This window comes from Haemaphysalis longicornis, unplaced genomic scaffold (genome assembly GCF_048455015.1).
Source record: "Haemaphysalis longicornis isolate Haplotype H1 unplaced genomic scaffold, Haemaphysalis longicornis Haplotype H1 scaffold_9, whole genome shotgun sequence".
Lineage (NCBI taxonomy): Eukaryota > Metazoa > Arthropoda > Arachnida > Ixodida > Ixodidae > Haemaphysalis > Haemaphysalis longicornis.
Genome location: NW_027526460.1, coordinates 148645782 through 148671997, shown reverse-complemented (window position 1 = coordinate 148671997; position 26216 = coordinate 148645782). Strand labels below are relative to the sequence as shown.

The window sequence follows — 26216 nt, the reverse complement described above, 5'->3', positions numbered from 1 at the left end:
TCTCCTTGTTGCAGTATCCCATCCACCTTACTGACGCGTTTTCAAGGTTTGTCGATAGCAGGCACGCGGGCGCAAGCGAGAGAGAGAGAACGATGAAACTTGGAAAATAGCGGGCCAAACAGAGGCAAAACTTTGGACAAGCCGCCAAAATCGACAAAATGCCCGGTGCCAACATTTCGACACCTTTCGACATTTCGACCAAGGCAGGTCTTTTTGTCGAGATGTTAGCGCCGGAATGACGCCTCTACACTGTCGAATTTTTTGTTGCAGACAGATGTAGACGTATTTTCGTCTCCTGTGTGAAAGACAGGCCAGTATTTCTTTTTTTCGTGGCTTCTCAGTGAATCGTCGCTATCTCGAACGCAATGGTGTCTCACCGGCAGCGGCTAGGAGCGGCGCCACTTCAAGGGGAAGCAGGAATTGGGCCGCCGACAGAACGAATAGCTCCCGCCAGCCTTCTTCCAGGAGGAGCAGCTGGTAAGGCAAAACGAAAACAGCATCAGAGCCGCACTCGGGATAAAAACGTCTCAGCCTCACTAGTGAGGCTTTGTAGCTGTCAAAACCCGGTGATCTTTCACTACCCTTATTTTTGGATGACGATATCCTCATTCAAGGCCCCATAAATGTTTCTACTCTGCTTGATTAGAAAAAATGGAAACGTTGAGACAAGGAATAACGTAGCAGAGCCTGTTTGACGTTCATTTCTTCATCTCGGTGGTTTTATATGTGCCGTGTATTGCAAATTATATAGTATATTGCAAACACGTTCTTCTAATTCGAAATTCCAAGATTGAAAATTCAGAACTCACAGCATTCTTGCCAGGCGGTAAGCTACGCTGTCATTACAAAGTTATGGAATGAATAAGCGTGGTCCTAATGACTATTTATGACCATTATTTGCGACATATTTGGCCCAGAAGTTCGAATAAGGCCCCAACCTCGCTAATAAAGTCGCAGGTAAGCAGGACCCCGAACTGGACATTCCCGTTTAACAAGGCAACAGCTAGGAGGTACACAGGAATATATTTTATGCTTCGCACAACATTTCATTATGGTAGGTGTCAGTTCTTTTTTACCCAGGATAACAAACTAATGAGACACACACAATTTAAAAAAAAGAAGGCGCAAGTTATGTCCTGAAAGAAATTATCCACATCAAGCAAGAGAGAAAATAGATTTTGCCTGTTATGGTATTCCAGTTCTGTTACATAAGCAGTACGTTACTGTTGCAAGTATTGTTGTTACCAGTTATCGTGTGCAACATACCTGCGTGCTCAATACAGCAATAATTGTTTTTCTTGTGTCAATTGCATTCGATGTACATTTGAATCGAATCATTACTGATCTTGCATAAATTGTGTGCCGTCGATGTCTGTCATTCGCGTATCGCCTATTAAAAACACCAGTTTCTATTTTAGCCACAATAAGTTAACTTCGTTAGCCTATGTGTTCTCTTTCATTTTCGGCTGCTTCAACTGCTTGTACCCTATTAAACCTTTACCCGCGTAAACACCTAAAAACAGCCAGAAAAACCTGCGATGTCTTATAAGAAGTTAACACGCCGGCTGTGCGCTACAATTATGGTTTATATTTCAACTAGGTGTTTCCTGTTTTCTGAAAAGTGTGTTTATGGAAAAACCTGCACTTTATGGAAAATCACCTTTTTGGGGAAAAGCACCTTGTAAACTGGTGCTAAGTCAAACTGCAGACATATTTGGAAAAGTACTGAAAAGCTGCCCCGAATGAGGAACGGGAGCGAAGAAGTCCCGCTCACCTGGTCTCTCATTGGTAGGACGGTGAGCGCCGTCACCGTCTTCATCCACTTGACGTTCATGAAGAGAAGACGCGCCGCTGATTCACAGATCGTTTCCGGAAATGCGGTCAGCAACTCGTGGGGGTACTGCACACGAGAGACAGGTGTCATCATCCCCACTCTTCCTAGAAGCATCGAAGGAATGCATGGCTTGCGGAGCAAGTGTCCTCGTTTTTCATGCAGTTTTATAAAGCCTAACCATGCGTTTTGACATAAAGTGGATTTCGACAGCCGATTTTGCTGTGCGTTTTCTTTCCCCGGAAGACATTAATGCGTTGTGTTGCAACAGCTACACACTCATTTAGGCTAGGAAAGCGATGTTAGTAGAGATTATCATTGATAACTGAGCAGAATGAATAGGCAGAACAGGCTGAGACAAGTGAAGCTCTGTATTCTTATGTTTATTTTTGTAGCATTCTTACTCGCCTCCATTCATCTTTTTGCATCAAGCTTATGGGCATGGCTTTTTGCAATCCTGGCTTTCCTTACTGGCGTTACTTGTTTGAGACCCATTTTGAATTTTAGAGTGCGCGGCGTTATTTGCCGCCGTGCCCGAATGGGGCCGATATGCAGTCAGCGCATAGGGTGGAGACGTACGCATAAGCTAAAATGGGGCGCTTTCCCGCTTGTAGTCTACCAATTTCATCTTGTACTGCAACATCTTGAAGGGCAGCGCAGTAGATGAAACACGAGAGAAAGAAGATGGCAGGTCGTATTTCTCGCGTGTTGCGTCTACTGCGGTGCCCTTCAATATGTTAAAGCAATACCAACATGCCCAAATGTCGATCCTTCTGCAGTACATTTCTTGTAGTCTACCTATTGCATCTTGAAGTCATCAATGCCACCTTGAAGTGTACCAATCGCATGAACAGCCCTGTGTCTGTTCGTATCTCATTGTCTTTCGTTATTTTCGGGTCTCTATTCTTTTCAGTAATGTACCACTGCCCCAGTCTTTGGTGTTATCGATTGCGTCTGCCCGCGCACTCACGCGAACCTTTGGCGTCGGGTGGAAGAGTCCCGCCGCGGGCATGGGCGGCCTGAGTGCCGACGTCGTGTACAGGGCGGCCGCGGCGCAAGCGGCGTCCGGGGTCGTGCCAACGGCGCCCAGGAACGCGGGGTGCAGGGCAGCGAAGGGGCTCGCGGTGGCGCTCATGGCTCCGGATCCGCGGGGGCCCAGGTCGCCGCCGACGCCGACGCCGGGCGTGACCGCTGCGGAGGGACCGCCAGGACAAATGAGGGCCCCGGGCCGCAGCCCTCCCTCCTTCAGGTACATCGCCACCTGTCGGCGCAGGGTCGAGTTACGGGGCCCACGCTCGTGCTGTACAGCTGCGCGGGATGGGAGGAGGGGCTGCTTTAATTAAAGGCAATAGTGTGTCCTGGGATACCTACACGCGAAAACTTTGGTCTGTCTGATACGTATTTTTCATATTTCGCGGGTTTTCTTTATCAGTCAGAATAAATTACTACGCAATTAGTTCGTCGCTGAAAATACCGCAGTTAGATGCCCCTCGTGGGTACCTACACGTGCCTCATTGACAATTCAGTGATTAAGACAGTAATTCTCGAGCTGGATAATTAATTACAATTAATTAGTTCAATATCATTAACGAAAAAATCACTGTCCGCTTCTCCACAGTACTGCAAACATTACACACTAAGTTTTCTTCGAGTAATGCCACTGCTCTTTTTTTAAATCTTGGTGCGTGATAGCTCGGACACCCTGTATATATATATGCTTACGCAAGACCGTCGCAAACTTGTTAACCTGGTGGCATGCAATAAACATATCAACATTGTTCAGAGAGGAGAAAACATTAGAAAATTTGAAGCAAAACGTCAGTACATAGCTTACAGCATCAACGTTTTTTCAATTGAAAATAGGCGCAGGATAAAACTTACTGAATACCCTATAAAAACTGAGTCGAACAAAGGTGACGTAAAAGCAAATGCTAAAAAAGTCTTCTCGAGCTGTTCCACGAAAACTGAGTCGAACAAAGGTGACGTAAAAGCAAATGCTAAAAAAAAGTCTTCTCGAGCTGTTCCACGAACAATTTGAAGAAAAGGCCCCAACAGATAACGCACGAGCAGTGTGAACGCGGGAAAATTTATTCCAATTGAGCAAACTTCAGTTGCATGAATTACGGGGGGAGGCAGATGGGAACAGCGTGCAGGGGGGAGGGGGGTTGGAGGCGGAGGGGGTGTTGCAGGGCAGGGGCTTAGGAAGCCAATCGTCTTTCGACATTTGCAGCGAAGCAAGCCGACACGCTGAAATTTTTTTTTTTTTTCGTTTGTGGCCCAAGCAAAACCCGGTGGCACTTACATGGAATAAAAAGTACTGGACGCTAAATGGGACATGCAAGTTGTAAACGGGGTGTAGCTTGGGGAATTATTTTGTTATTGATTATGCATTGAGCCAACAATTAAAACGACATTGTGTATTCGCGCACAGTTTCCTAGGAGTCGTGACAAAGTCTAATGTTTGACACTAATTTCGCACATGATCCGCTAACAGTGAGCCAAGTGCAGTGAAGGCCCGGCTGGAACCAGCGCCACAGGAACGAAAACAGAGTAAAGAATACAAAAGAACGGCCGCCCGTCTAACAACGAAAATTTAAGAAGCAGAAAGAAGGTAAATTTGTGTATCTACACACACAAATATTAAGAAACATATACACAAGAAGGCAAAAATTAAATAACAAATACAAAAAAGATAAAAAGCTGGATCATTAGACAATGCCGGACAGTCAAGAACTCAGCATATAAGCTGTCTCATTCACGTGAAGGGGCACTTTTATTGCCCACAACACAAGTGTGTACCCGGCGTGCAATGCAATTTTTTTCACCAATTCACCTGTGGTATCCTATCTGTGTCGAAATCAACGGTGCACAGGGCACAAAAATTTGGCCTTCTGGCACTCTTTACGCTGATTTGAACAGAAAATGCATTTGCCTAGGTTAATTTTCGGTGCTTGAACAACCTTTAGCAACCCATACTTCTAGAGTTTACTAGATTTCTTCATCGTTATCTCCCATTCTGTTCGCCCTTGCGCAGTGCCCCATATTACCCATCCGTTTTTCCTGGTTGTTTCTTATAAGCGACATACCGTGTAATAAACTTAAGTTACACCATCGACTGTTTATGTGTATTTCTCAGTCTGCTTACGGCGAGACCAGTGCCCTCTGTTGAGAAGCAAAACTTCACCATGTTAATATTACCCGTTCAATAAACACTTTCTCTCTCTTAGCCCACATTCGTTTGTGTAACGCTGGTTCTGCCCAATATTGCCCTTCAAAATCGCAGGGATTGCAATACTCATGCAAGTTTAGCCCCTTCAAGATGCACTGAACCAAAATTATCCCCCCCCCCCCCCAAAAAAAAAAAAAACTGCAATCCAGCAGGAAGGGTACAGGTTTAGCTTCTGGCAATATCCCTGGCGGTATACGCAGAAACTAAAAAGAAATTCAAAGTAATATTACATTAAGCCATGTATGACAATGCGAATGTTTAAATGGCCCGCTCAGACGGGCAAATTGTGGCATCAGATTATGGGGTTTAACGCGCACAAGCTACACCGGGGCTTTGACGCGCCGTAGTTGGAGGCCCAGGTTAATTTTGACCACCTGGAAATCTTGAACGCGCGTTGAAATCTCGGCACACGTTTTTTTTTTCTTTTTTTTTTTTTTTTTTTTTTTGCTGTTCGCTTCCACCATAAAAGTCGCATCTGCGATCACGATCGAAACCGCGTACCTGGGCACAGCAGCACAACGCCTTAGCCACTGAGCCATCGCGGCGGGAAACCTGCGGCACCTCAATGGTTGCCGCTGATGCTTCTTCCCCGGATGCATTCCCGTCGACCAAGCTAGACGAGCGTGCACGAAGGCTGCCAGCTCACTCCTTACCTTCCTTGTTCATCCCCGCCTCGATGCACTTCCGGAGCCGACAGGCGCGACACTGATTTCGGTGGGTCTTGTCCACTGGGCAGCAGTTGGCCGCAGCACCGCGGGCCTTGCACACGTACTGACGGTTCCGGCGAATGGAACGCTGCAGAAACAGCGATTGGGACGGTGTCACGAGAACGTTTCTATACATTACTCATTGTATTTTAAATTTTCGGTGTTTGCGGGACGCTGACAATAGATCACGTTTTTTTTTTTTTTTTTTTTTTTCTGACTGAAAAGGACCCTGAGCAAACGACTCCGTGCAGAATGGGAGGCGGGAAATTTAAAATGACGCAGGAAATGACGGACACCGGAGAATGTGTGCCACTGGTCGGAAAGGTTACCTAATAATTCATTCCGGAATAAAGTCGGCACCTCAAAGAACCCAAGGGCGTACTCAAAATCATGGTTGGGTAAAAAAGCTCGCGCAGACAAAGAAACAAGCCTGTAGTCAGTCAGCTCTGATTAAGAGGGCTAAATTATCAGTGGATATATATAATTCAGCTACGCAACAAGGAGGTCGGTTTGATCGCCGTCTTATTGTCGGTATTTCATCGGGATTTAAGTATTTTCTCTTGTTTTCACAGGCAGCAGTACTACCGATTGCGACACACGTGCTTACCGGTGAGCAAGAAATCATGACTCAAAATAAATAATCATCAAAATAAGTATACCATGGTACGTAGCACACATTTACTACGCTGCTCGAAGCCTCTCAATGTCATTCAATGTATAATGTCAACAAGCACCTTCAATCGCATTTGTTGTGATTGGCAGCCATTGCAATGAATTTCGTACGCTTTCCATTACAGTGAAGAGCTTAAAACTGATCCAAAATTGCGTCATGTGACCGTGATAAAATTTCTATACGAAGATGTGACAAAATCGTAGAGTATCGTAGAAGGCTTGTGGCCACATCTAGCAGTCTCGTCAAACATTTTGCAAGCGTCACAAAAAGTCGCCTACATAGGCTAAATGACGGCGAACCTCCAGTGATTATGTCAATATTTGTTATACTTTCCTTCGTAAACTCTCGAAAACTAATCGCACGTCTATCACGCACTTCATTTCTCTATTTATTTAGATATGCGACCAATGCCGGGTTATCCTCCCAACCAATTAAAAATCTGTAACGGTAATTTTAATTCGAAGACCTCTTTTCATAAACCTTGTGGAAGGCTAACACGGCGTTTAAATTTGGTTTTGCGAACCTTTTATTTTTCCTTGCTTTGGTTTTATGTAAACACTACAAACAAAGGGAGAAGTTCTTACCTTGAAAAAGCCGGCACACCTGCAAAGCAAGAAAAAATTGAGGTTTTTTTTATTCATCAGCGCAAAGTTGCACGCAAACTGTAAACAACCTAACCAATCTTAAACGAGACATTTTTTTTCCTTCGTCATACCCGATGTGAACACTACCGCTAAGCAGGTCATTCCACACACTAAAATATTCACTATTTAAATATTACGCGTTATAACACCCAATAAAGATAACCACGCAAGCCTGAGGGCGTTGGTATTTTGTCCCGTATTTTGACAGTGGTACTTTAATCAATGAGTCTCCTCAGAAAAAATCTCAGGTCACAACACTAATCATTATTTGAAGAAGTCACCCTATAGACATTATACACATCTCTTATAACGCCCGTATGTATTGGAGATCGTTCTTGCTTCAAGAGCCGCTTTCCTTTTGAATGGTATCTGAATAAACTTGAAGGAACCGACCAAGGGACAAAAACAAAAAGAAAAACCATAGCCATTCCGTTGCCCACACGGGGACTTGTTTGACAGAAAAGAGTTCTTTTTCCTGCGCGAGTGAACAAGGCTTCCGTGCGGGAGCGACAATGTCGTTTATTCATTTTTTTATCCCCCATCGCTGCCTTCAAATTTATTTGAATGCGTCTTCCCAACAAAACGGCCGTTCGTCAAACTGTGGACTTCACTTTGGAGGTACAAACAGCCCAAAGGAATGCTTTTTCAGAGAAAATTTCTGCCTATTTACGTCGCCTTTAACGCTCGCGTCCTTATTTACGACGCGCGACTGTAGAAATCATTTAGTTGTTGTTGTAGGAGTTGGTGCACCTAGACTAAAAGTTTAACTTTGGGAACTATAGGCGACCGCAGAGAGTGAAGAACACAATGACAGGCGCACCTGCGCCTGCTTTTTGTGTCTGTTCGCCTGTAGTATGCCGAGTTCCAACTAATTTTGTCGAAATAATTGACTTTTTATGCCTGTCCCGAGCAAGCAAAAGAACGTGGGTCTTGTCAGAACTGAATATTTGTCAGTTGTGTGAGTACTTTTTGTGTTGTTCTCCTTCAGATAGATGTTTAAAACCACATTGTTCATTTAAGGAACGGTACGGTTAGTATTGTATACTTAAAAATAAATATCCCTAGGTCTCGTATATATAGCCACCAGAGAGGCCCGTCACTAAGCTGCAGAGTACTAATTCTGATCCGGAAAACGCTATCAAAATATTGTTCCTAACCACACGCCATTATTCGCCAGCACCACCTTTTCTTGAATCTGCATTTTGAGTATAGGTCACAGGCTTACCCGTCGCAAGCGAAGATGCCGTAGTGCTTTCCTGAGGAGTGATCAAGGCACACCTTGCATGGGATGTCCAAGAGAATGCGACCTGCACAACGAGAAAAACAAGAGTGTTGGTACTTTGTTCCGATGCACATGCTTTTAGGAAATGACAGTGCGGTTGGTGAAAAAGTTCCCCTACTTTGATTCAGCAGCTTCCGTTGCGCTCAGCAAAGTGAGTTTGACAGCTCGTGAGGGAGAACTATTAGTGTCTCACAGATGCGCCCCACAGTGCCTAACAAGGGTTTTTTTTTATTTTGTAAGAACATCCGGCGGCGAAAATTGGACTATAGCGTATCGCTGAGGAACAAGAGAGAGGCGTTCGTCCTGTAGAGGATGCAAGAAGAATGTTGATGCTGATGGTGATGATGATGAGGAACATTATGACTATGTCGACGAAGACGAGGAGTAATCTGATGATGATCACGATTATGAGGATGATTGAACACGAAAACAAATGCACGTAGTGAAACGCCATGCATTGTTAACGGTAATAAACCCCGAGTACTGACCGCCAGTAAAGGTTCGGGCTAGAAGCAGGTAAACATACTGAGTTCACATTCAGTGTAATCTAGACACCTCACTTGATCGCACTCTTTACACTGCTTGGCGTGTGAACATTGGCAGAGAGACGATTCGCGGACTTCGAACAGATGAATCTCGTTTCAATGATTTTGGTCAGGAAGTCGTGCATGCAATTAACCGAGAAACAATTATCCAGGTGGCAATTACGGAAACAGACAGCTTGTTACGTTAGCAGTTTCACTCGAGAGTGGAGTTCTTCCTCACGACGCTGTGGTACTGGTCACGGCGATCGCCCACGGAGCGCTGCCCGACCGTTTTGCGCGAGTATCGTAAGCCGACAGCTCCTGGAACAAGATCGTTTCATGCGGCCGCTTTAAACGCGACCTTTTCAGCGGCCAACTTCTTCCAAAGCGTACGCACTTCCAGCCGCTCGGAGGCACGCTCTGAAGTTCCCGGGAACTGCTTGCACGGGGCGACACCAAAACGGCCGCCATGGAGTTCGCGCTGAGAGCACACATCCCGACCGCCTTTGCGCGAGCAGCTGCGCATTCTATGCGCAGCTCGCGACTTGAAAAGACGCCTTTTAACTTGGTCAATTAGCCGACCCACGCATGGCGCGAGCCAAAGCGCTTTTTTAAAAGGCGACACGCAATAGCACCCAGAACGGGATTCACGCGCCGTCCTCGGGATGACGGCGCTCAGAGTCTGGAAAGCAAAACGGCGCTTGATTTACAGCGGCTGACAGGGCGAGCATGGCCTGGCGTTTCTATGAAAACAATTCGACTTGTGTGCGTTCCCCTTAAAGACAAAAATGAACTCACTCACTCGTCGCCTTTCTTCGGGGCGCTTACAATGGCGACAGCTCATTTGAAAGTGTCGGCTTCCGAAAGCCTCGTGGGGTATTTACTTCCGCACATGTGGCAAATAACTTGGTTGTACACAAATAGCCTTTTTGGAAGTCGAGGATGCGAAAACTGCGAGTACAAACGGGCCATCCCCTCTCAGACTGATGCGGGACTAATTTTCTCCATGCTGTATTCATGTCGAGAGGCTGCCGCGTCAATTCGAGTCACGACGCCCTCCACGCGGCGCAAATTTCTATGCGCACCGCCGCTGCCTTGCCGGCGGGGAAATGGAGGTTCCTTTTTGGTAAACCTCGACACCGAATGGAAAGTCGGCTCTGTAAGGAATCCCCTTCGTTATTTGATTTTCCCGCGTGTTTTCGTTTTGCTAGCGAGGCTCTGACCGAGCGGTTACGCGGTACTTGTATTCTACAAGATGAGGCACCCAAGGAGATTTAACTCGTGCGCCAGCTTTACATCTCAGGAAAGCATCTGGTAGCACTAAAATCTTTTCGATTACGCATGCATAGACAATGGCATCACCTTATCAATGCGTGGCTTCACCCAGTATACAGCCTGCCCATTATACAGCCGCCTGACCCATTATACAGCCCACAACATGGTACAAGAAATGTATGCTGATTCCTGGGATATCGGGAATGCCCAACCGACGATAACGTCGGATGCCAAGCACGTCGTTTCCCGGGACCGAAGCCGAAACTGGTTTGAACAACTCGAATCCTTGACATTGTCTAATCACATCGCGAGACGAACACCCGTCAGTGCTGTTAGTTGTTGTGGCCCCCGCAGGTGTCGCATGGTATTTTTTCCTTCAGGCTTTCTAAACTAAATACTGCTTTATCGGCCGGATAAACGATGAAAAGTGTGTTTATTTGAGCCCCTGTGTGCAATGCGAACCAAATCAGAAGTTTAACAAATTCACTTCAGTGTCCTTTATTGCGCCGTGACACCCGACCAAAGCCCTGGTATACAGTGAACTCCACGGCGGCGGAACCAAATTCGTAGCGCTTCAATCACATGGGGATTAGCGTGGCAGGCACCCTAATGGGGAGTAGTGGGAGCGTCGGCTATGCCATCATTCTCGGCCTTCCCACGAACGTGAGAAGAACGCGTCAAGCCATCAAGGTGTCGACCTCTGTTGGTGGCGCTTCAATCGCACGAACAACTTTACAGCGCTTCCCCGGCATAGAGAAGCACGATCTGTCAGTAACGCTGCGGCTGGACGAAGCAACGTTACGGCGTTTTTAACGCCTTTTGAGTTTTTAGCGTTGTTAAAGACAGCAGCAGTTATTGCTTAAAATTGTTTAGAATTAGATGTCGGGCCATTTTTTGTAACGACAAAGAAAGGCGATGAAGGGAAGGGGCTGCAGTGTTTTGTCAACTGCAAGGCAAAATCCTGAAGTCCGGGCGCACAACCGCATTAATCACATCGGGGATAGCCTGTACGGCATCCGCGAAAGTAGTAGCGGACCATTCCAGTGTATTTGTCTTGGCAGCGGCCCTTTAATCAGTGGGCTGTGTTTACGCCGATTTAGTTGGCGCACTTTACTGGATGTTCTTACTGCGCATGTGCAGCCTATGTTCATAACATGCCAAGGTATCATCCGTATTTAAAGGTCGAAAATGTCCGCGAAGGAGGCTTTGTCGATCGAACTGTTGCGATGTAGTCGCAGATGTGATGTAGTCGCTCGGAGGACCCGCGGACATGTGAGGAACCCCTGCAGCCGCAGTCTCAAAGGGTTCATGAAGTGTTCCTTTGACGGGCGGAAGTTAGGTCAGAGGGGCTGCGGCGCGCTTGCTTCCGTGCGGTTGTATATGGGTTTATGCTCCTCCCGACCCTTCTTTTCCGCCCGAAGATCAGGCAATTAAACGTTAGTCAATCGGCCGTTTATCCTGCGATGCCGTGAACCTTTCGAGAGGTTGAACGTGACGCCAAGAGTCACGCTGCGAGCAAAATTTAACGCTGAAGTCATGTGATTCCGGTCTGATAGTGTAAATACCCGAATAGGCCCCCGAGCCCTCGCTGTATGCCTCCTGTGTTACCGTGTAGTGTCATCTTGTTGGGCAACTGCTAGCGTTGACGAAAACGACGATCATGTAAATGGTAGTGCCTGCGAGCCAGTTTAAAACGCTGCGTTTACCGAACATATAATCGCAACGTGGCGCAAACACGAGCCCTGGTCCCTTATTGCCTGCGTTAGGAACGAAGCCACTCAACTGTTTTTCTTTCTATATTTGAGGTTATCTTAGCTTTTGCAGTCGTATGCGTTCTACAATTTGTGTCATCATTATCATCATGAGCCTATCTACGCCCACTGCGGGGCAAAGGCCTCTCCCATTATTCTCCAATTGCCCGGTCCTGTGCTAACGGCGACCAATTTATCCCCGCAAACTTCTTGATCTCATCCGTCCATCTAACTTTCTGCCGCCCCCTGCCACGCTTGCCTTCAATAGGGATCCACTGTGTTCCCCTAATGACCAACGGTTATCTTGCCTTCGCATTACATTCCCTGCCCACTTAATTTCTACTAGTATGTCCTTAACACGCGTTTCTTATCATCGCCTATCATCTTACGTTCCATTGCTTGCATACCCACAATCATGCTGAAAAGTTGCTTTATACACGAATTGGAACAATTCGTGTATAAAACAACTTTTCAGCATGATTGTAGGTATGTTCCGAATACGCAACAATCGTAAATTAGGCCGGGATGAAATCGCTATGTGGGCTGCAAAATATGGATTTTTTTAGTTACCTGCAGTACAGCTACCCAAAACAGACTGTTTTTTATTCCAAAGAACAGCCGGTCGACGTCTACTTTACAGCTGGTTGGATAGCCAGTCCCTGTGACCTGCAATACTGCGCGGCCGTCGTCAGAACACCTAGGGAACAACTCCACAGCTACTGGGGCACGCCTGCGGCCTACATGATAAACGAATGCCTTACACTGACCTTACACAATCGCGCAAAAGAGACACCCCTCTCATCATGGAAGTTTCCTAGGTTCAACGGCGTTGACCGTAGGCTGTGAGCTATGTCCGCTTCAGCAAACATTTCCTCCTTGATAGCCCACCGTGTCTTCCTTCTCTGAACAGACTGAAACATCATATACAGCATCATCGTCGTTTTCGTAGCGTTGGTGCGCAAGGTCTCCTTGGCTCCGATGTTTCTTCTTGCAGCTGAACCCTGCAGCAATGGTCTGTGATCCTTGAACTTCTACGTTTGTTACATGAGTTAACCTAAACAACTTTAGTTTTGCGTTGTTGTCTGGATGCCAAATGGTACAATGAAAGTTGTCCGGCTTTTGTGTTGATGAATGGTGCTGACCAGCAGCTGCCATATATATTCAGTAAAAAATGGAATAAAACGCCGAATTCAGCAGTCCAAACGCGTAAATATGGGGCAAGGATATTTATTTTCCTAATGATTAGTTTTTTTTTTTCTTCTACGCCAATGCATTCATATTGGAATGGAACAATGAAGTTAATTCACGAATGGATGAAAAGTCTACGATGTTCTATTTCCGCGCGGCACACTCCCGAAGTCGTGTAGTAAGGGAGCACCGGCGTGAAATTTCAACAGGATTCCGAGTCAACACAGCGTGTTCTTGGACGTTTTAGTTATTGCTTGCGAATAAACACTCGAGGAGCACATCAGCCGAAAGCCTGGCAGTTTGTGAACACAAAAGTTCGGGCGCAGCTACCACGGTTTGTCTACATCTTTTTCGTGCCATAAAAATTCTCAAAATATGCCGAAAGTGTGGGCTTTACGATTGCAAGAAAGTTTTACGGTCATAAAAGCTGCGCCTAGCTCCTAGTACGTTAAACTACGTGTTTCTTTTCTTTGTTGAATTACGTCAGCTTCAAGTGCAACGCATCAATCAAAGGATTTCGTAGAATCAGACCCAGCTTACAAGCGCCCTCCTCACAACGCGTCCATGCATAGTGGAAGGCAGGAGCGCGTGCAATAGACGTCTTTCTTTTATATTTACAAGCTGGGTTACAGCCACTTATAAGTCGGGAAAATATATAACCGGAAATACCGTCTCCTTAACAGCGAAATAAATAAAGCCGCATTCATTAAAAATACAGGTGTCCTGTCACTACACTGTAAAAACTGGGCGTCACTTTTACGGCCAAGTGACCGTGATTTTTGACAGGGAGTCGACGTAAATGGTGAAGACTCTTGTTTCGCCGTCAACTCGATGGGAGAGGGGATATAACAAGGAGCGAAAGGAAACAAACAAACTGATTTCGGTAACACAGCACTCTGATTGGCCGCCCCAGGCGGCTCTCGCAGTCGCCGGTGGGACCTTTTGCTTTTTCTCTTGTCCGACGCCGGATTGTCGAAGAATGCTTCCTTTGTAGGGGACCCTTCCGAGAGGCCCCGCTGCCTGTTGCTTGGGGGGAGTGGGGGTCTTTCCAGGGACGCTTCCTTTGTCTCCCGTCGCGGCGGCCGCCGCCGTCCGCGCGATCAGGGAAGAGGAAGGAAGGGACATTTTCTTCTGTTTTCGGAAAGCGTCTGGGTTGCTCTCCTTTCCCATGTTGGGGGCTCACACATACTTCTTTGAAACTGCGACGGAGCAAACGTCTCTTTTCTGGTCTCCTTCAGCAAGCAGCCATGCGCACGGAACTGCAGCAACACAGAAATTGCATCTGATAGCGGTAAGTGAACGATTTACCGCATCAAGTAATTTTTCCTCGCAAAAAAAATAATAAATAAAATCTGCGAACGCAATAATTGTGCAGCAAGTTCAAGTGTGCAGAGTATATTGGCTCGAATACTATGAGGACCATCGTGTCAGAAACTGGAACCGTGCTTCTGCATCTGCAGCTTGAACAGGGCAGCACGCTCGTCGGTGCGAGCGGTCGGCGAGGGATAACTGCGCCGTGAGAACGATGACCGCCATCGCGCCGGCCGCTGCACGGCCTGGAGCTTTTACTTTTTCTAGCACTTTTAATTGCCCTCAAACAGGAAACGCGTTTGCGTTTTGATGAGTTTTGTCTCCAACTGACACAGGTTCGAAATGTCGATCGACATGGGACGAAGTATGTATTGTTGTAATATAATTTTGCGCGAAAACGCTTTTGATCTTGCCCACGCACCCGCCGAAACTCGGTAATAAGCAATGACTTGTCGCTTGTTCACGCCGCAGCACTGTTTCCCAAAGTTGGGGTGGGGAAGGGTAGGGGGCTGTCGACTCTTTCATCGGGTCGTGCAAAGGGCAGAAAGCGAGCAGACTAACGACTGCTTAAACTTGACGGGCCAAGAGCTTCTGGACACATGTAAACTCTGCGCGTCTTTTTTTCTCGTGCGTCACCTTCTTGTGCAAAGTACGTATAACTGTTACTCGCGATCGTTGCATCGCTCCTTCAACTGCGACGGTGCGTAAGTGCAGTAATTTTGTCGCCATGCAGGCTCGAAGATGGGTGGACTCCAGCGGGTCTTCATAGCAGTCGACGGACACGACAGCATCACCACAACAATACTGTGAAGCAGGAAGTGTCACCCGTCATCGTGGATTCTTCATGTTCAACGTTTCTTACCGACACGGCCACCCTCACTCTGACGATTGAGTTTGCAAAGGTAAATGAGTGTGGAACAACTTCATCTCGATAACGATTAAAGTTTCATTAACTTTCTCATCGCTGCGGCCACGTACTAAAGAACGCAACTGTGACTTTCTGGCAGCTTTCTTTGTTCTGTGGTTACACAGCGCGACGTGGCTTATTGAAATGTGGTTTTTATTTTTTATCTTTTTTACGCCAGTTTCATGCACATACTACGTATACCAAACTTTTCCATTTAACTTTTGCACAGCTAGTATTCTTGAAAAGTCGCTGTCTTCCTAAAGCTAATGGAAAAGATGCTGTTTCGATTGGATTAACATATTGTCATATTTGTTTGCATTGTCCACCACCTGTTTTTGTGTGGGTTGATCCCTTTTTGTTGTCTATTATATGCAATTTTGTCCAAATACCATTATTATCATGTTCCACCTAACCACAATACCAATTGTTCTATTTTTCAGGTGCTGTGGTCCATGGCTTTTCAGAAAATCAAACGGAAAGCCGCAAGTCTGCTGTGCATTCCTGCATCCATTCTGCTATGTACCATTCTGCAGCAATAAATACGTGAGCACTGAAGCTAATCGCCGTAGCATCTTTTATCAGTTACTGCCCACAGAATGTGAAAATTGGGCAGTTCAGCCGATGACTACATTTTACTTACATTTGACGTCTAAATGACGGTTTGCTGTGAAACACTCAGGCCGTCATATTGACGGGTCATTAGTATTTCATATTGACAAGGACACGTCAAAATGACATAATGAAAAAACGTCAGCCCGTCATTTTGACGACAAATTTGTATTTCAGGATGACAAGTAAGACGTCAAAATGACTAAAAACGCCATCATTTGGTATTGACGACCACCCGTCAATTTGACAGCCAACCGCTTGGAAATAGAGCTGCCAGAACTTTTCCGTCATTTTGACCAAATTTTTTTGACAGTGTATATGTATGCATACTTCAAGGTAATCTGGCCCGGCCGTAAAAGTCACTGTAAAGAAATTTTAAAAGTCTACGACTGAACGTCGCAAATTAGAAAGTGTCTGCACGGAAGCAGCGCTTATTACTTTCCTGCTTACATGTGTGTCATTCACGCGCTTACCGAGATCTTCAAAGCTGTTCTGCAGACTTCGCGTGTTCATAAAAACCTCAGGCGCCTCGTGGCATGAAGGTGACAAACACGATGGTTCCTAATGTAGCTACATCGGCGCCTTTAGGCTAAATAATTTAAATGATTATGCACCATATACACGAGCTGCTGGTATGGAGAAGTGCGTGCATAGAGGCACATCTAAAACAGTTTGTTTTTTTTAATGTTCGCGCTAAACGCCATCTGAAATGCTCTTTCTTTATACGAAACTCTAAACATGCACTACCGTCGCTTTGAATGAACCCTATCGTGTTAACCAAGACCATATATTCGCATCTTTTCATCGCGAACCACGAGATCAGTTCTTTCCTATGCCGCACTTCACAGCCGAGATGCAAAATCTGCGCATAAAGCCTTACTTTACAGTTCGGAATGCAACTGAAGTGGCAATTTTTGAGTCACATCAAATTCGGGGCCATTGACCTTGAGCCACTTGAAACATTATCATGTTCAGAGAGTGGGGCAAGCACAAGGAAAGGTATGCTTTCTGTAAAAAAAAACACACACTACTAACCTAACATATGCTCGTCAACAAAACTATGACCGTACGCTTACATGTCCATGCAGTCCTCCCTGCTTAGTCAGACCAATGCTGGATGCTTATGGGAGTCAGTGAGTCAGTCAGTGAAAACTTTATTACACACCAGTCAAAAAGGGAGCATTAGGTGCCCCCTCCCCCATCAGTCGGCCAGTATCCCTTGGGACTTGGCGGCTTCTAGGGGAAAATTTTGTTTTATACGAACGAAAAATACGTTAAATACGCTTGGCAGTACGTACGTACGTGCACACGTGGATGAACGCAAGAAATATTTGATGAGTAGCATTGCACTGCTTCCAGCAGTCATATAGATATTATCTCGTCTTAGTAATACAGGCCCTCCACACCTTCGAAACTGTGACAGACCGATTTCATTCTATGCTGCGTGCGCGTTCATTCGGGTCAATGGCACGAACTCCTGTTGATCGAGCTTTCCAGGCAAATAGACAATATTTCACTTCGTGGCGCCAGTCGTGAAGACACAGGCGTCACCCGTGTCCTCACCATGGCGGTGGCTCGGTGGCTCAGGCGTTGTGCTGCTGAGCCCAAGGACCCGGGTTCGATTCCCGGCCATTGGGGCTGCTCTCCAGATGGAGGCGAAAAGCGAAAACGCCATACGTGAAGATTTCGAAGCGCCTGACAGATCCCCAGGCGGTCAAAATTAATCCTGAACCGCCCACTGCAGCACGCCTTGCAGTAGACGTTCGCAATGAAGACCAGAAATACAAGAAGTACATCTACCAGAATTATGTAATTTACCAAAACGTAAATTACCAGTACTGTAAATTACCATAATTACATTTTTTGTCTGTATGTCATGTCGGGTATCGTCGTTCCCTTACTATTCGTGAACGGCTCCTCCCTCACGTAGTGCTAGCTCGCAGACGCTGAATAGCGCGTCTCGCACAGCTAATGGTCATGACGTGTCCCGTTTCAATTCTATTAACGTGCCCCGCGCCGTATGTGCGGGTGGCGCATCCGCGGAACCACTTTATGAACACGTGAAATGCCAAGCGCCGCTGTGCGGATCAGAACGCTCACAAGGCAAAAAGGATACAAACACGCTACATAAGTGAATATCATTCAGTTGGCTCCCCGGGACTTATTCAGTGGCCCACGTGAGAATGCACGCGTAGAATGAACGACCAGACGCCACGCAGTCACGCTGATATTAGCGCGGTTCGGCAAAGCGTGGGAACGCTTGGTGCAGCTGTCACACCCAGTGTCGATTTCCCTGACAGTCAACGCATATGCAGCCTGGCACGTGACACCCGGGAAGGGCTTTCTGCCGCGTCACGGCGTCAACGTGCCTGTCTGGGGTGTGAACTACTGAATGCGCGAGGTTTTTACGCTTTATTTCGTGCGTTTCTGTTTCACTTCGAATGTAGTTTTTTTTTTTAATTTTGTGCGCGTAGTCCCGGTTTTTGTAATGCACATGTAGAAACTCCTACTAAATTAGCCAGCCTTATAAAGATTCAGCGTCTAAAAATCCAACGAGACGAAAGATCCAACGAGACGAAAGGTCCAACAGTGGATATTCCGTCTTGGCGGACCTTTCATCTCGTAGGACATTCAGGTTCGATTGGACCTTCCGACTCGGTGGATCTTTCGTCTCGTTGAATCTTTAGACGCTGAATCTTCGGCTTCGTGTGGCTTCGTGCATTAACCCCACACTCAATCAATCAATCAATACGCTCACGTGCAACAGGTTACATGGACGCAAAACTGAGTCTTTCATGAATAAGAATAACAAAATTGACAAAACGGTCAGCTAAATTTGATGGGGTAAAATTTTACACAACTGATTCGAACCCATCGGTGTCCGGTTTATCCAAATGAGCGCACTAAACTTATCTCATGGTTGGACCTTTCGTCTCGGTGGATCTTTCATCTCGATGGACATTCAGGCTCGATTGGACCTTCCATTTCGTTGGATCTTTCGTCTCGCTGATCACGTTACGGATTGGACTTTGCGACTCGGTGGATCTTTCGTCTCGTTGTACAATCAGGCCACAAGCGCCTTATAGATACTCTTCAAGGGAAACAGTGCAAAGACTTTCACGTTTGTTTTACATTGCCTCTTGAACGGCCACCAGAAATCCCCATCATTTTCAAGGACGAAGGTGTCTACCGGACGCGACATTCGTTTTAATATCACTCTGGACATGCTTACATTCGTGGTTCAATGGGCACAAAAACATGCAACACCCTACTTTCTTTCTCGCGCAATAGAACTTCCTGGGTGTAAACATTTGTGGCTAATTATCTTGGGACTGGGCGATTTGCTTCACATTGACTGCAAATTTTCGATTGAAGAAAAAAAGAAAGGACTGCCCGTGCCCGTGTTTTTTCACCATCCTTGTTTTTTCGTTCAAGCTGAAATTTGCGGTGGTGGCTTATCTTTTCAGCGTCCTTTCGTCGTCCTTCTGCTGTGTCTCCGTTCTTTCTCTCTGCTGTTAAGAGAATTCGTTTGCCAAATACCTTAACGTACCCACCATCGTGATTGCAGCGCATGTTGCAAAAAAAAGAGGGGGGGGAATAAACCGGTTCGCAGGTGCACCACCTGTGTATCGGGTGCCTATGAGACTGGTTCTCTGCTGCGCTGTAACTCTACAGCACTAGTGAAGAACTCGCAAAATAGAACTCGTGTAAAATGGCTACTAGCTGTCGTTAACAGGCATTAAAGCACAAGATGACACAATGACAGCATGTTGCCAGCTTCAGACCGAGAGATGCGCCAATGTAGTATTATTTGGCACCTTTAAGAAGCTTTCGCTTCAACCCTAACAGGAGATTTTAGGACAGCGTTTCCAGTCAATCGCTATCTGTATCTTCTCGTGTCTGCCCGGTATGACCGAAACAATTACTTCTCGCTGCGGCCGCGGTGGTACAGTGGCCAAGGCGTTGGACGGCCGCTTTTCTGATGGAGGCGAAAAGCAAAAACGCCCGTGTGTACGAGATTTCGGCGCACGTTAAAGATCCCCATGTGGTCAAAATTAATCCGGAGACCTCCAGTACGGCGCGCCTCATCGCCTGCGTTGCGGCGGCGCGTTAAACCCTACAATCAATCAATCAATCAGTTACTTCTCGCATATCTTCAGTGCCACAACTGCTGTGTGTACGAGCATGTCCATGCCCACTCTACGAGCATGCCCACTGTAACGAAATATTCAGCTTACAATGAGCCTCACCCGCCGCGGTGGCTCAGTGGCTAAGGCGTTGCGCTGCTGAGCACAAGGTCGCGGGTTCGATTCCCGGCCGCGGCGGCCGCTTTTCTGATGGAGGCGAAAAGCAAAAACGCCCGTGTGTACGAGATTTCGGCGCACGATAAAGATCCCCAGTTGGTCAAAATTAATCCGGAGCCCTCCGCTACGGCGCGCCTCATCGCCTGCGTTGCGTCGGCGCGTTAAACCCTACAATCAATCAATCAATTACAATGAGCCTCGTTTTCTCATTTTAATTAAGTAAAAGCACACCCCTTTCAGCACTGACCCTTTTTTTTTAATTTCAAGCAAAACAATGTTTTCTGTGTGTTTCCTTAAATTTTAGGGCCTAATAATCCCCAAAACAAGAAATTGAGCTGGTAGTTCTCAACTGATTGAATAACGATGCAAGTTCATAATACATCCGGCAATTAAAATAAATGCCAAGCCGGACATCCTTTTTGCACGTTTTCCTAAATGATATGAACACAACAACCTCAAGCAAAAAATAAGCTTCGTAATTCGTGTATTTATCGATATACAAGCTTGGGAATAAAACCAGTACCTCCATCTTTTTAGCTTCACAGCCAATTTTAAATGCTTGCACAACATTTCCAACGCGAAACTTTGAACTTATCTGTACATCAAATCTGGCGCACTACGGGGGTGCTCACGTGGGTTCTCTCCAGCAGCTCTGCTCTAATAGAACCCAGTGAATTATAAAGATCGTGTCTGCGCGAAAAGTGGCGCGAAAGGAAGGTCGTCCCCGATTCGGAAGTAGAAGCATTTCTCACGTACCCAGGTGAGTGAACATTTTTCAAGATTATTTATTTCCTTGCCAACAAAGATTGCAATGCAGGTCTGTAATTTGGCAATGCCGCTTTATTTTCATTAACCACTAGTGGTTGCATTCATAGGACGGGTGATGACCAAACATTGCCTTGAACCTTGCAACAAAGGCACTTTTAGCATAACCGGCGCAGTGAACCTTCGCACAAATACATGCTTATCAGAGGCGCCAGACGCAGTGCTTTAGTGCATTCGACCAAAATATGTCTCTTTCACACGCATACGCTTCGCACGAAACTAAGGCGCTCAATTTGGCCTAAAGGAATCACCCGACACCCGACGAGTTCGCGGAGGTGTGGTAGTTGGAACGACGGCAACCGTATATCTTACGTGCCACGTCATCTAAGCGGATATGACCCGAGCGTTCGAACTACTTCTTTGGCAGCTGGCGACAGTAGAACGTCGCTTCCTACATAAAAGGCTGCAGACTTCTCGGAGCTGATGAACTCGACGGCTTCGCGTTATACGGGTGCGTGCGGCCACGGCGCATCACGGCGCGCAATTTACGAGCAGTGACTCCTTGGCGTGATGTGCCAATGCGCGCAAATCACGCCGCCCAATCAGCGGCTGAAGGCTGTGACCGGGCCGGAGCACGTCCTGACGCCTGGTCAGCGCGTGTCTGACTCGAGGCGATGTATTTATGCGACACTTGGCGCGTATGAAGGCAGGCTTTCGAGACTAATTCCCGCCGGCGAAGCAGATGCTCTTGGTAAGTGCCCATAGGGGCCAGCCGCTGGAACTAAACTCCAGAAAATGCTCCAGCAAACGGTGGCCGTGGTGTTTTCCGTGGCAAGTATGAAGGCGCAACTTCAGGTTCACTTTACACAGCCGGTACAGCAAAGTTGAATAAGACTGCACTCTTAGTGAAAAAGCTAGTACAAAGGTAGTAAAGGGTTGTATTTACTATCTCCATACCAACATCACTACCCCCAGAATGGCACGTAGGTCCTCCCATTAGTATGCAGCCTAGATGCTATTCTCACTAGTCTAGACCATGAACTTTGTAATCGCTGCTTGTTTGATACTAACAGTCACTTATAGTAACTTATAGTAACAAAATTCTATGAATTATTACACATAACAACCACAGCACTTTCCCCACTCCAAGTCAAGATGAAAATTTTTTTGCAAATCCACATGCACGTGTTCACATGAAAGTGCGGGATTCTAAAATTATCGTAAATTTTTTTTTATTTTTGAGACACGCCCACTGACTCAGGATTTCCGGTGCTGGCGAGAAAAGAAAGAAGAAGAGAAACAACGTACAGCAAGAAGAGCAGGTGCATTCCTCAGGTAACTAAGGTGTACTCGCATCCTGAGCGTTTCTCTAGTGTCGTACTGAGTTCAGTATAGTTTATGAACTGTTTCTTTGAACAGCGGTGAACTTTGTGTGACTTGATTTGTAGTGGCTTGTTGACCACGCCAAAAATTTTGTGCAGTGTGTAGAATGACCATGTTACATGCAAATTGATTGGATAATTTTCGGTTCTTAGGGCAGCGCTGTTATCACTAGTCGCTGCGCCCTGATATGTGGGTTATAATAAATGCTCTTTACCCACCCCCCTTCATTCCTCGTGCATCCCCTTGGTTTTCTTGCACAATTTATTTGTTGCATAAGTGAGATATGTGCGTTGTTACGAATCAGCCCGCCGCTGTGCTTCGTGCAATAATCCTCGGCGGTGCGGTGAAGCCTCCACTACGTGCGCCTTTCAAGCGGGCTGCCCTGTGGGTGACTCACGCTTGCAGCCGACGGATTCAACGCGTCGCTACACGTCTGGATCGCAGGCGCCTCGCTAAAGGGGGATTCCCACTGGCGATTTGGCTCGTCGCGCGACGGCGCGCGTCGCGCGATGAGGCCTTGAGGTGGTGTTCGCACTGACTTGCGATGAGCGATGATGCGACTGCGTTCAGCGCAGCTGCTTCCCGACTTGTACGACCTCGTTGGTGCGTCAACTATTCGCAGTCACAGAAAATGATGTTACGCGACAAAAGCAGGTAGAAATCAAACTAAAACACATGCTACTAACCTGGAGCAATGCCGAAAGCATTTGCGGGTTGCGGGAGGAGCAGAAAATAACAAACTCAAGAAGGCTCTTTTTAACATATTATTGCACGAAGAAATGCACACGCTTGCTTTCACGCCACAACACCCGCATCACGGCTCACAAATGTCGCTTCTTTTCACAGGCGCAAAGTTCTGACGCCTCCGAACTCTACGCGTGTTTACCAGTCGCCGATAGAACGAAGAGGCTGCAAGTCAATCTACCGTCTCGTTGTCCACCTAGCTGTATACGATGATTACTTGCTTTTACAATCCATACACGCTTCTCCACACTGATGAGTTCCACGCTATTCGTTGGTTAGTGCACGCGTGCGCTGAAGCCACTGACCAAAGAACCGATGCACACGGGAAGTTGCGTGCCGGCCCGACCCGGCGGGTACAGCGATAGCGGGCCAAGCGCCTGGCCGAGCGAGCCCAAGCTTATTCTAGTAACGTTGAGCGAGCCAGCGGCGGTGGCGGCGGCGGCTCGTCCTCGCCCGCCCGCCCGCAGCGTTTGCATACCGGATGTAAAGAAATGTTTTGTTTCCGGCTACGTCAGCCTACTCCGCGGCCGTGATTGGCTTACCGGTTTTGCGGGGCCGTCGCGCGACGAGGGAATTCGGACCGAGAGCGATCTGCTCCTCCGTCGCAAAGCGACGAAAAGCGACGGCCGGCTCGTCGCTTTGCGACGTCGCTTTTCGTCGCGCGACGAGGCGAATCGCCAGTGGGAATGTGCCTTAAGGGCGCGATCAAACTGCGATTGCGGCGGACGCAACACGCAGAGACTTGTCCGAAGGACGCGGAAGCTGTTGCGGAGACCTCCTCTCGCCCCTCTCTCGGACTCAGCGTGCACCGCTAATACCGACCGCTCACGAACTCTGCAAAGAGTGTTGTGTGTGTCTGTGCGGTTCGTGTCGTGTGCACAATCTAAAGGGACCGCTTGTTTTGACCGTTGGCGCTTTGGGTATAAATAAGACCCCTCTTCCCAAGCGCTGTAGTTCATTCCTGTTTGAGCAGTGAGTCAATGTTGTCACTCTGCTCGAGTCCTGTACTGTAAACTCGCCCGTCGGGGCATTGTTCTTTGGCTGCGGCTCATCTCTCGCCATGAAGTAAACAAGTTACGTTTGCCTTCGGCGTCTGGTCTTCTTCGAGGCAGCAACATTTCCTGGCCGCTCGCTTCCCCACGCTACCACACGTATGTCGGAGTCGACGGAGCTCGGCTCGGGTACGCCTTCCCGTACGCAACAGCCTGTTAAATGTGTCTCTATGTCGCCAACTCAGCTGATCCACATTGGCAAGCGTAGCTTTTTACTAGGTTATGCACAAACAGTTAGTCAAAGCACTAAGCACTTAGTGGATGCTGTGAAAAGTGACCGGCCAGTGTTCTGTTAGTAAGTGCCTCGGCCTTTTTTTAAGTGTGTGCACATCGCTTATAGCAATGAATTTTGCTTAAAGGATGCCATCAATGTGAAATCATTCACAAGACTGGTATTCCTTACTTATACAAATCCAGCTTGACACATGTGCCCACTAAACAGCCTGTAAAAAATTGCTGCGAGATCATGTATCGTTGTCGGGCGCACTTTCTGGCGAACTCATCACTCTTTCTATGGATGATTACCGTGGCCGCGTACTCACCGCACACGTACAATTAAAGCCTCCATCATCACATTGTCTTTATTACAATCTACAACCGGGCAAGGACGCGGCGAAACATATCTTGAGTGCGATCTATTCTCGAGAGCATGCTCTGCATATAGGTCGACTAAAATCTCGGTGTCAGTTTTGCAGTTAACTATGAGTGACACCAAACAAATGAGGTAGCTTCGGAAACACATGAACTAGAGTGGGCTGACTGTGTACATGTTTCTTCAGCCCTCGTGACTTCCAGCTTGCAGGAGATTAGAATAACCTTTTTTCTGGGTATACACATAGTGGTAAAGTCCTCAGGCATTCTGAGAATAACTTGTCAAGCTTCCGGATGATGATAAGCTATGGCCAGTGGTCAAATCAAGAAGAATGGGATTTTGGCTACAAGCCATGGCGCAAATGAGCGTGGGTTACTGGTAGCACATTACATCAAGAAACGTTGCAGTAATTGAACGTGTATAGAAACAACAAAGGAGACGGTACACATAGACGCGTTTCGCACACTAGTATTTTCGCAGGTGACCGGATGAATAGAACTGTACTGCGCCGGTAGCAGAACGCACGTTGTTATATCAGCTATACGCAAGCAAAAGCTTTTCAGTGCGTCGAATAGGCAAGCATTAACTGAACCATTTCGCGTTCAGGGTGCCAGCTTTTTTATGTCCTCTTTTAGTGCACTGTCTTCTCAGCGAGACCATTTATTGATATGCATAACTTCCTGTAGAGATTCATTCGTATACCTGCATCATTGAGACGTGAGTAATTGCGCCCAGGAACCAAAAACGCCATGCCCTTAAACATTCCCTTCATTGCCCCGTCAAAATGATTCTGTCAACATTTGACAGAGACTGAAGTGTTCGTGCGGCGCCCGATACATCGTGTCGCATTTTTCTCCTCGCGGACACCGTTTAATTACGGACTAACTTTAAGGAGCCCCACTTTTCTCAGCGCTCGCTTTGACACTTGAATTTATGCGCTACCCAGCGAGAGTTTGTTCGCCGCGACAAAGATCATCGGGGTGCGACGGGTGCAGAATCGGCGCACGTGATGAATGGAAGCCACAAAGCTCCCGTTGGGACACAAAGCGAGCTTGACAAGTGGAAACACGCGGAACCAAGGAGCTCGTTTGTTACGGCCTCTCCGCCATATATCGCGAACGGGAGTTCATGCCGCCTGAACGATCTAGTCTTTTTCTTTTGCACCTGCCCTCTAAATGTCGCTGCCTGAGTCGAAACTTCCGCCAGCAGTTCCCACACAACTTAATCGACAACCCTCTGCACAAATAAGGCCTGTCTGTGAGCGCCACGGGTAATTTATAGAGAATAAAGTTGGCCTCTCAACGCGCTCGAAACAGCCCCGAAGGCCTTCGTAAATCAGTAGTTTGTAATTAAAGCGAGAAGTAATGAGTACGATCGCACGCTTGAAATGAATCAGTGCGCTGTTCAGTCTGTTGTGGAAAGCACAGTGCTCGTTGAGAAAAACG

At 47.0% G+C, this 26216-nt stretch overlaps 1 protein-coding gene across 1 annotated transcript in view; it reads right to left on the bottom strand.

Annotated features, from left to right (window-relative positions):
* The window catches only part of Tll (nuclear receptor subfamily 2 group E member tailless), a 50557-nt gene that overhangs the window by 4158 nt on the left and 20183 nt on the right, over positions 1–26216 (bottom strand). Inside the window, exons 2-7 of the mRNA XM_077685542.1 lie at positions 8310–8391; positions 7025–7043; positions 5714–5855; positions 2802–3139; positions 1775–1900; positions 378–474 (exon numbers count right to left, since the gene is read on the bottom strand). Of these exons, the coding sequence (XP_077541668.1) occupies positions 378–474; positions 1775–1900; positions 2802–3139; positions 5714–5855; positions 7025–7043; positions 8310–8391 (804 nt within the window). The remainder of the gene's footprint in view (positions 1–377; positions 475–1774; positions 1901–2801; positions 3140–5713; positions 5856–7024; positions 7044–8309; positions 8392–26216) is intronic.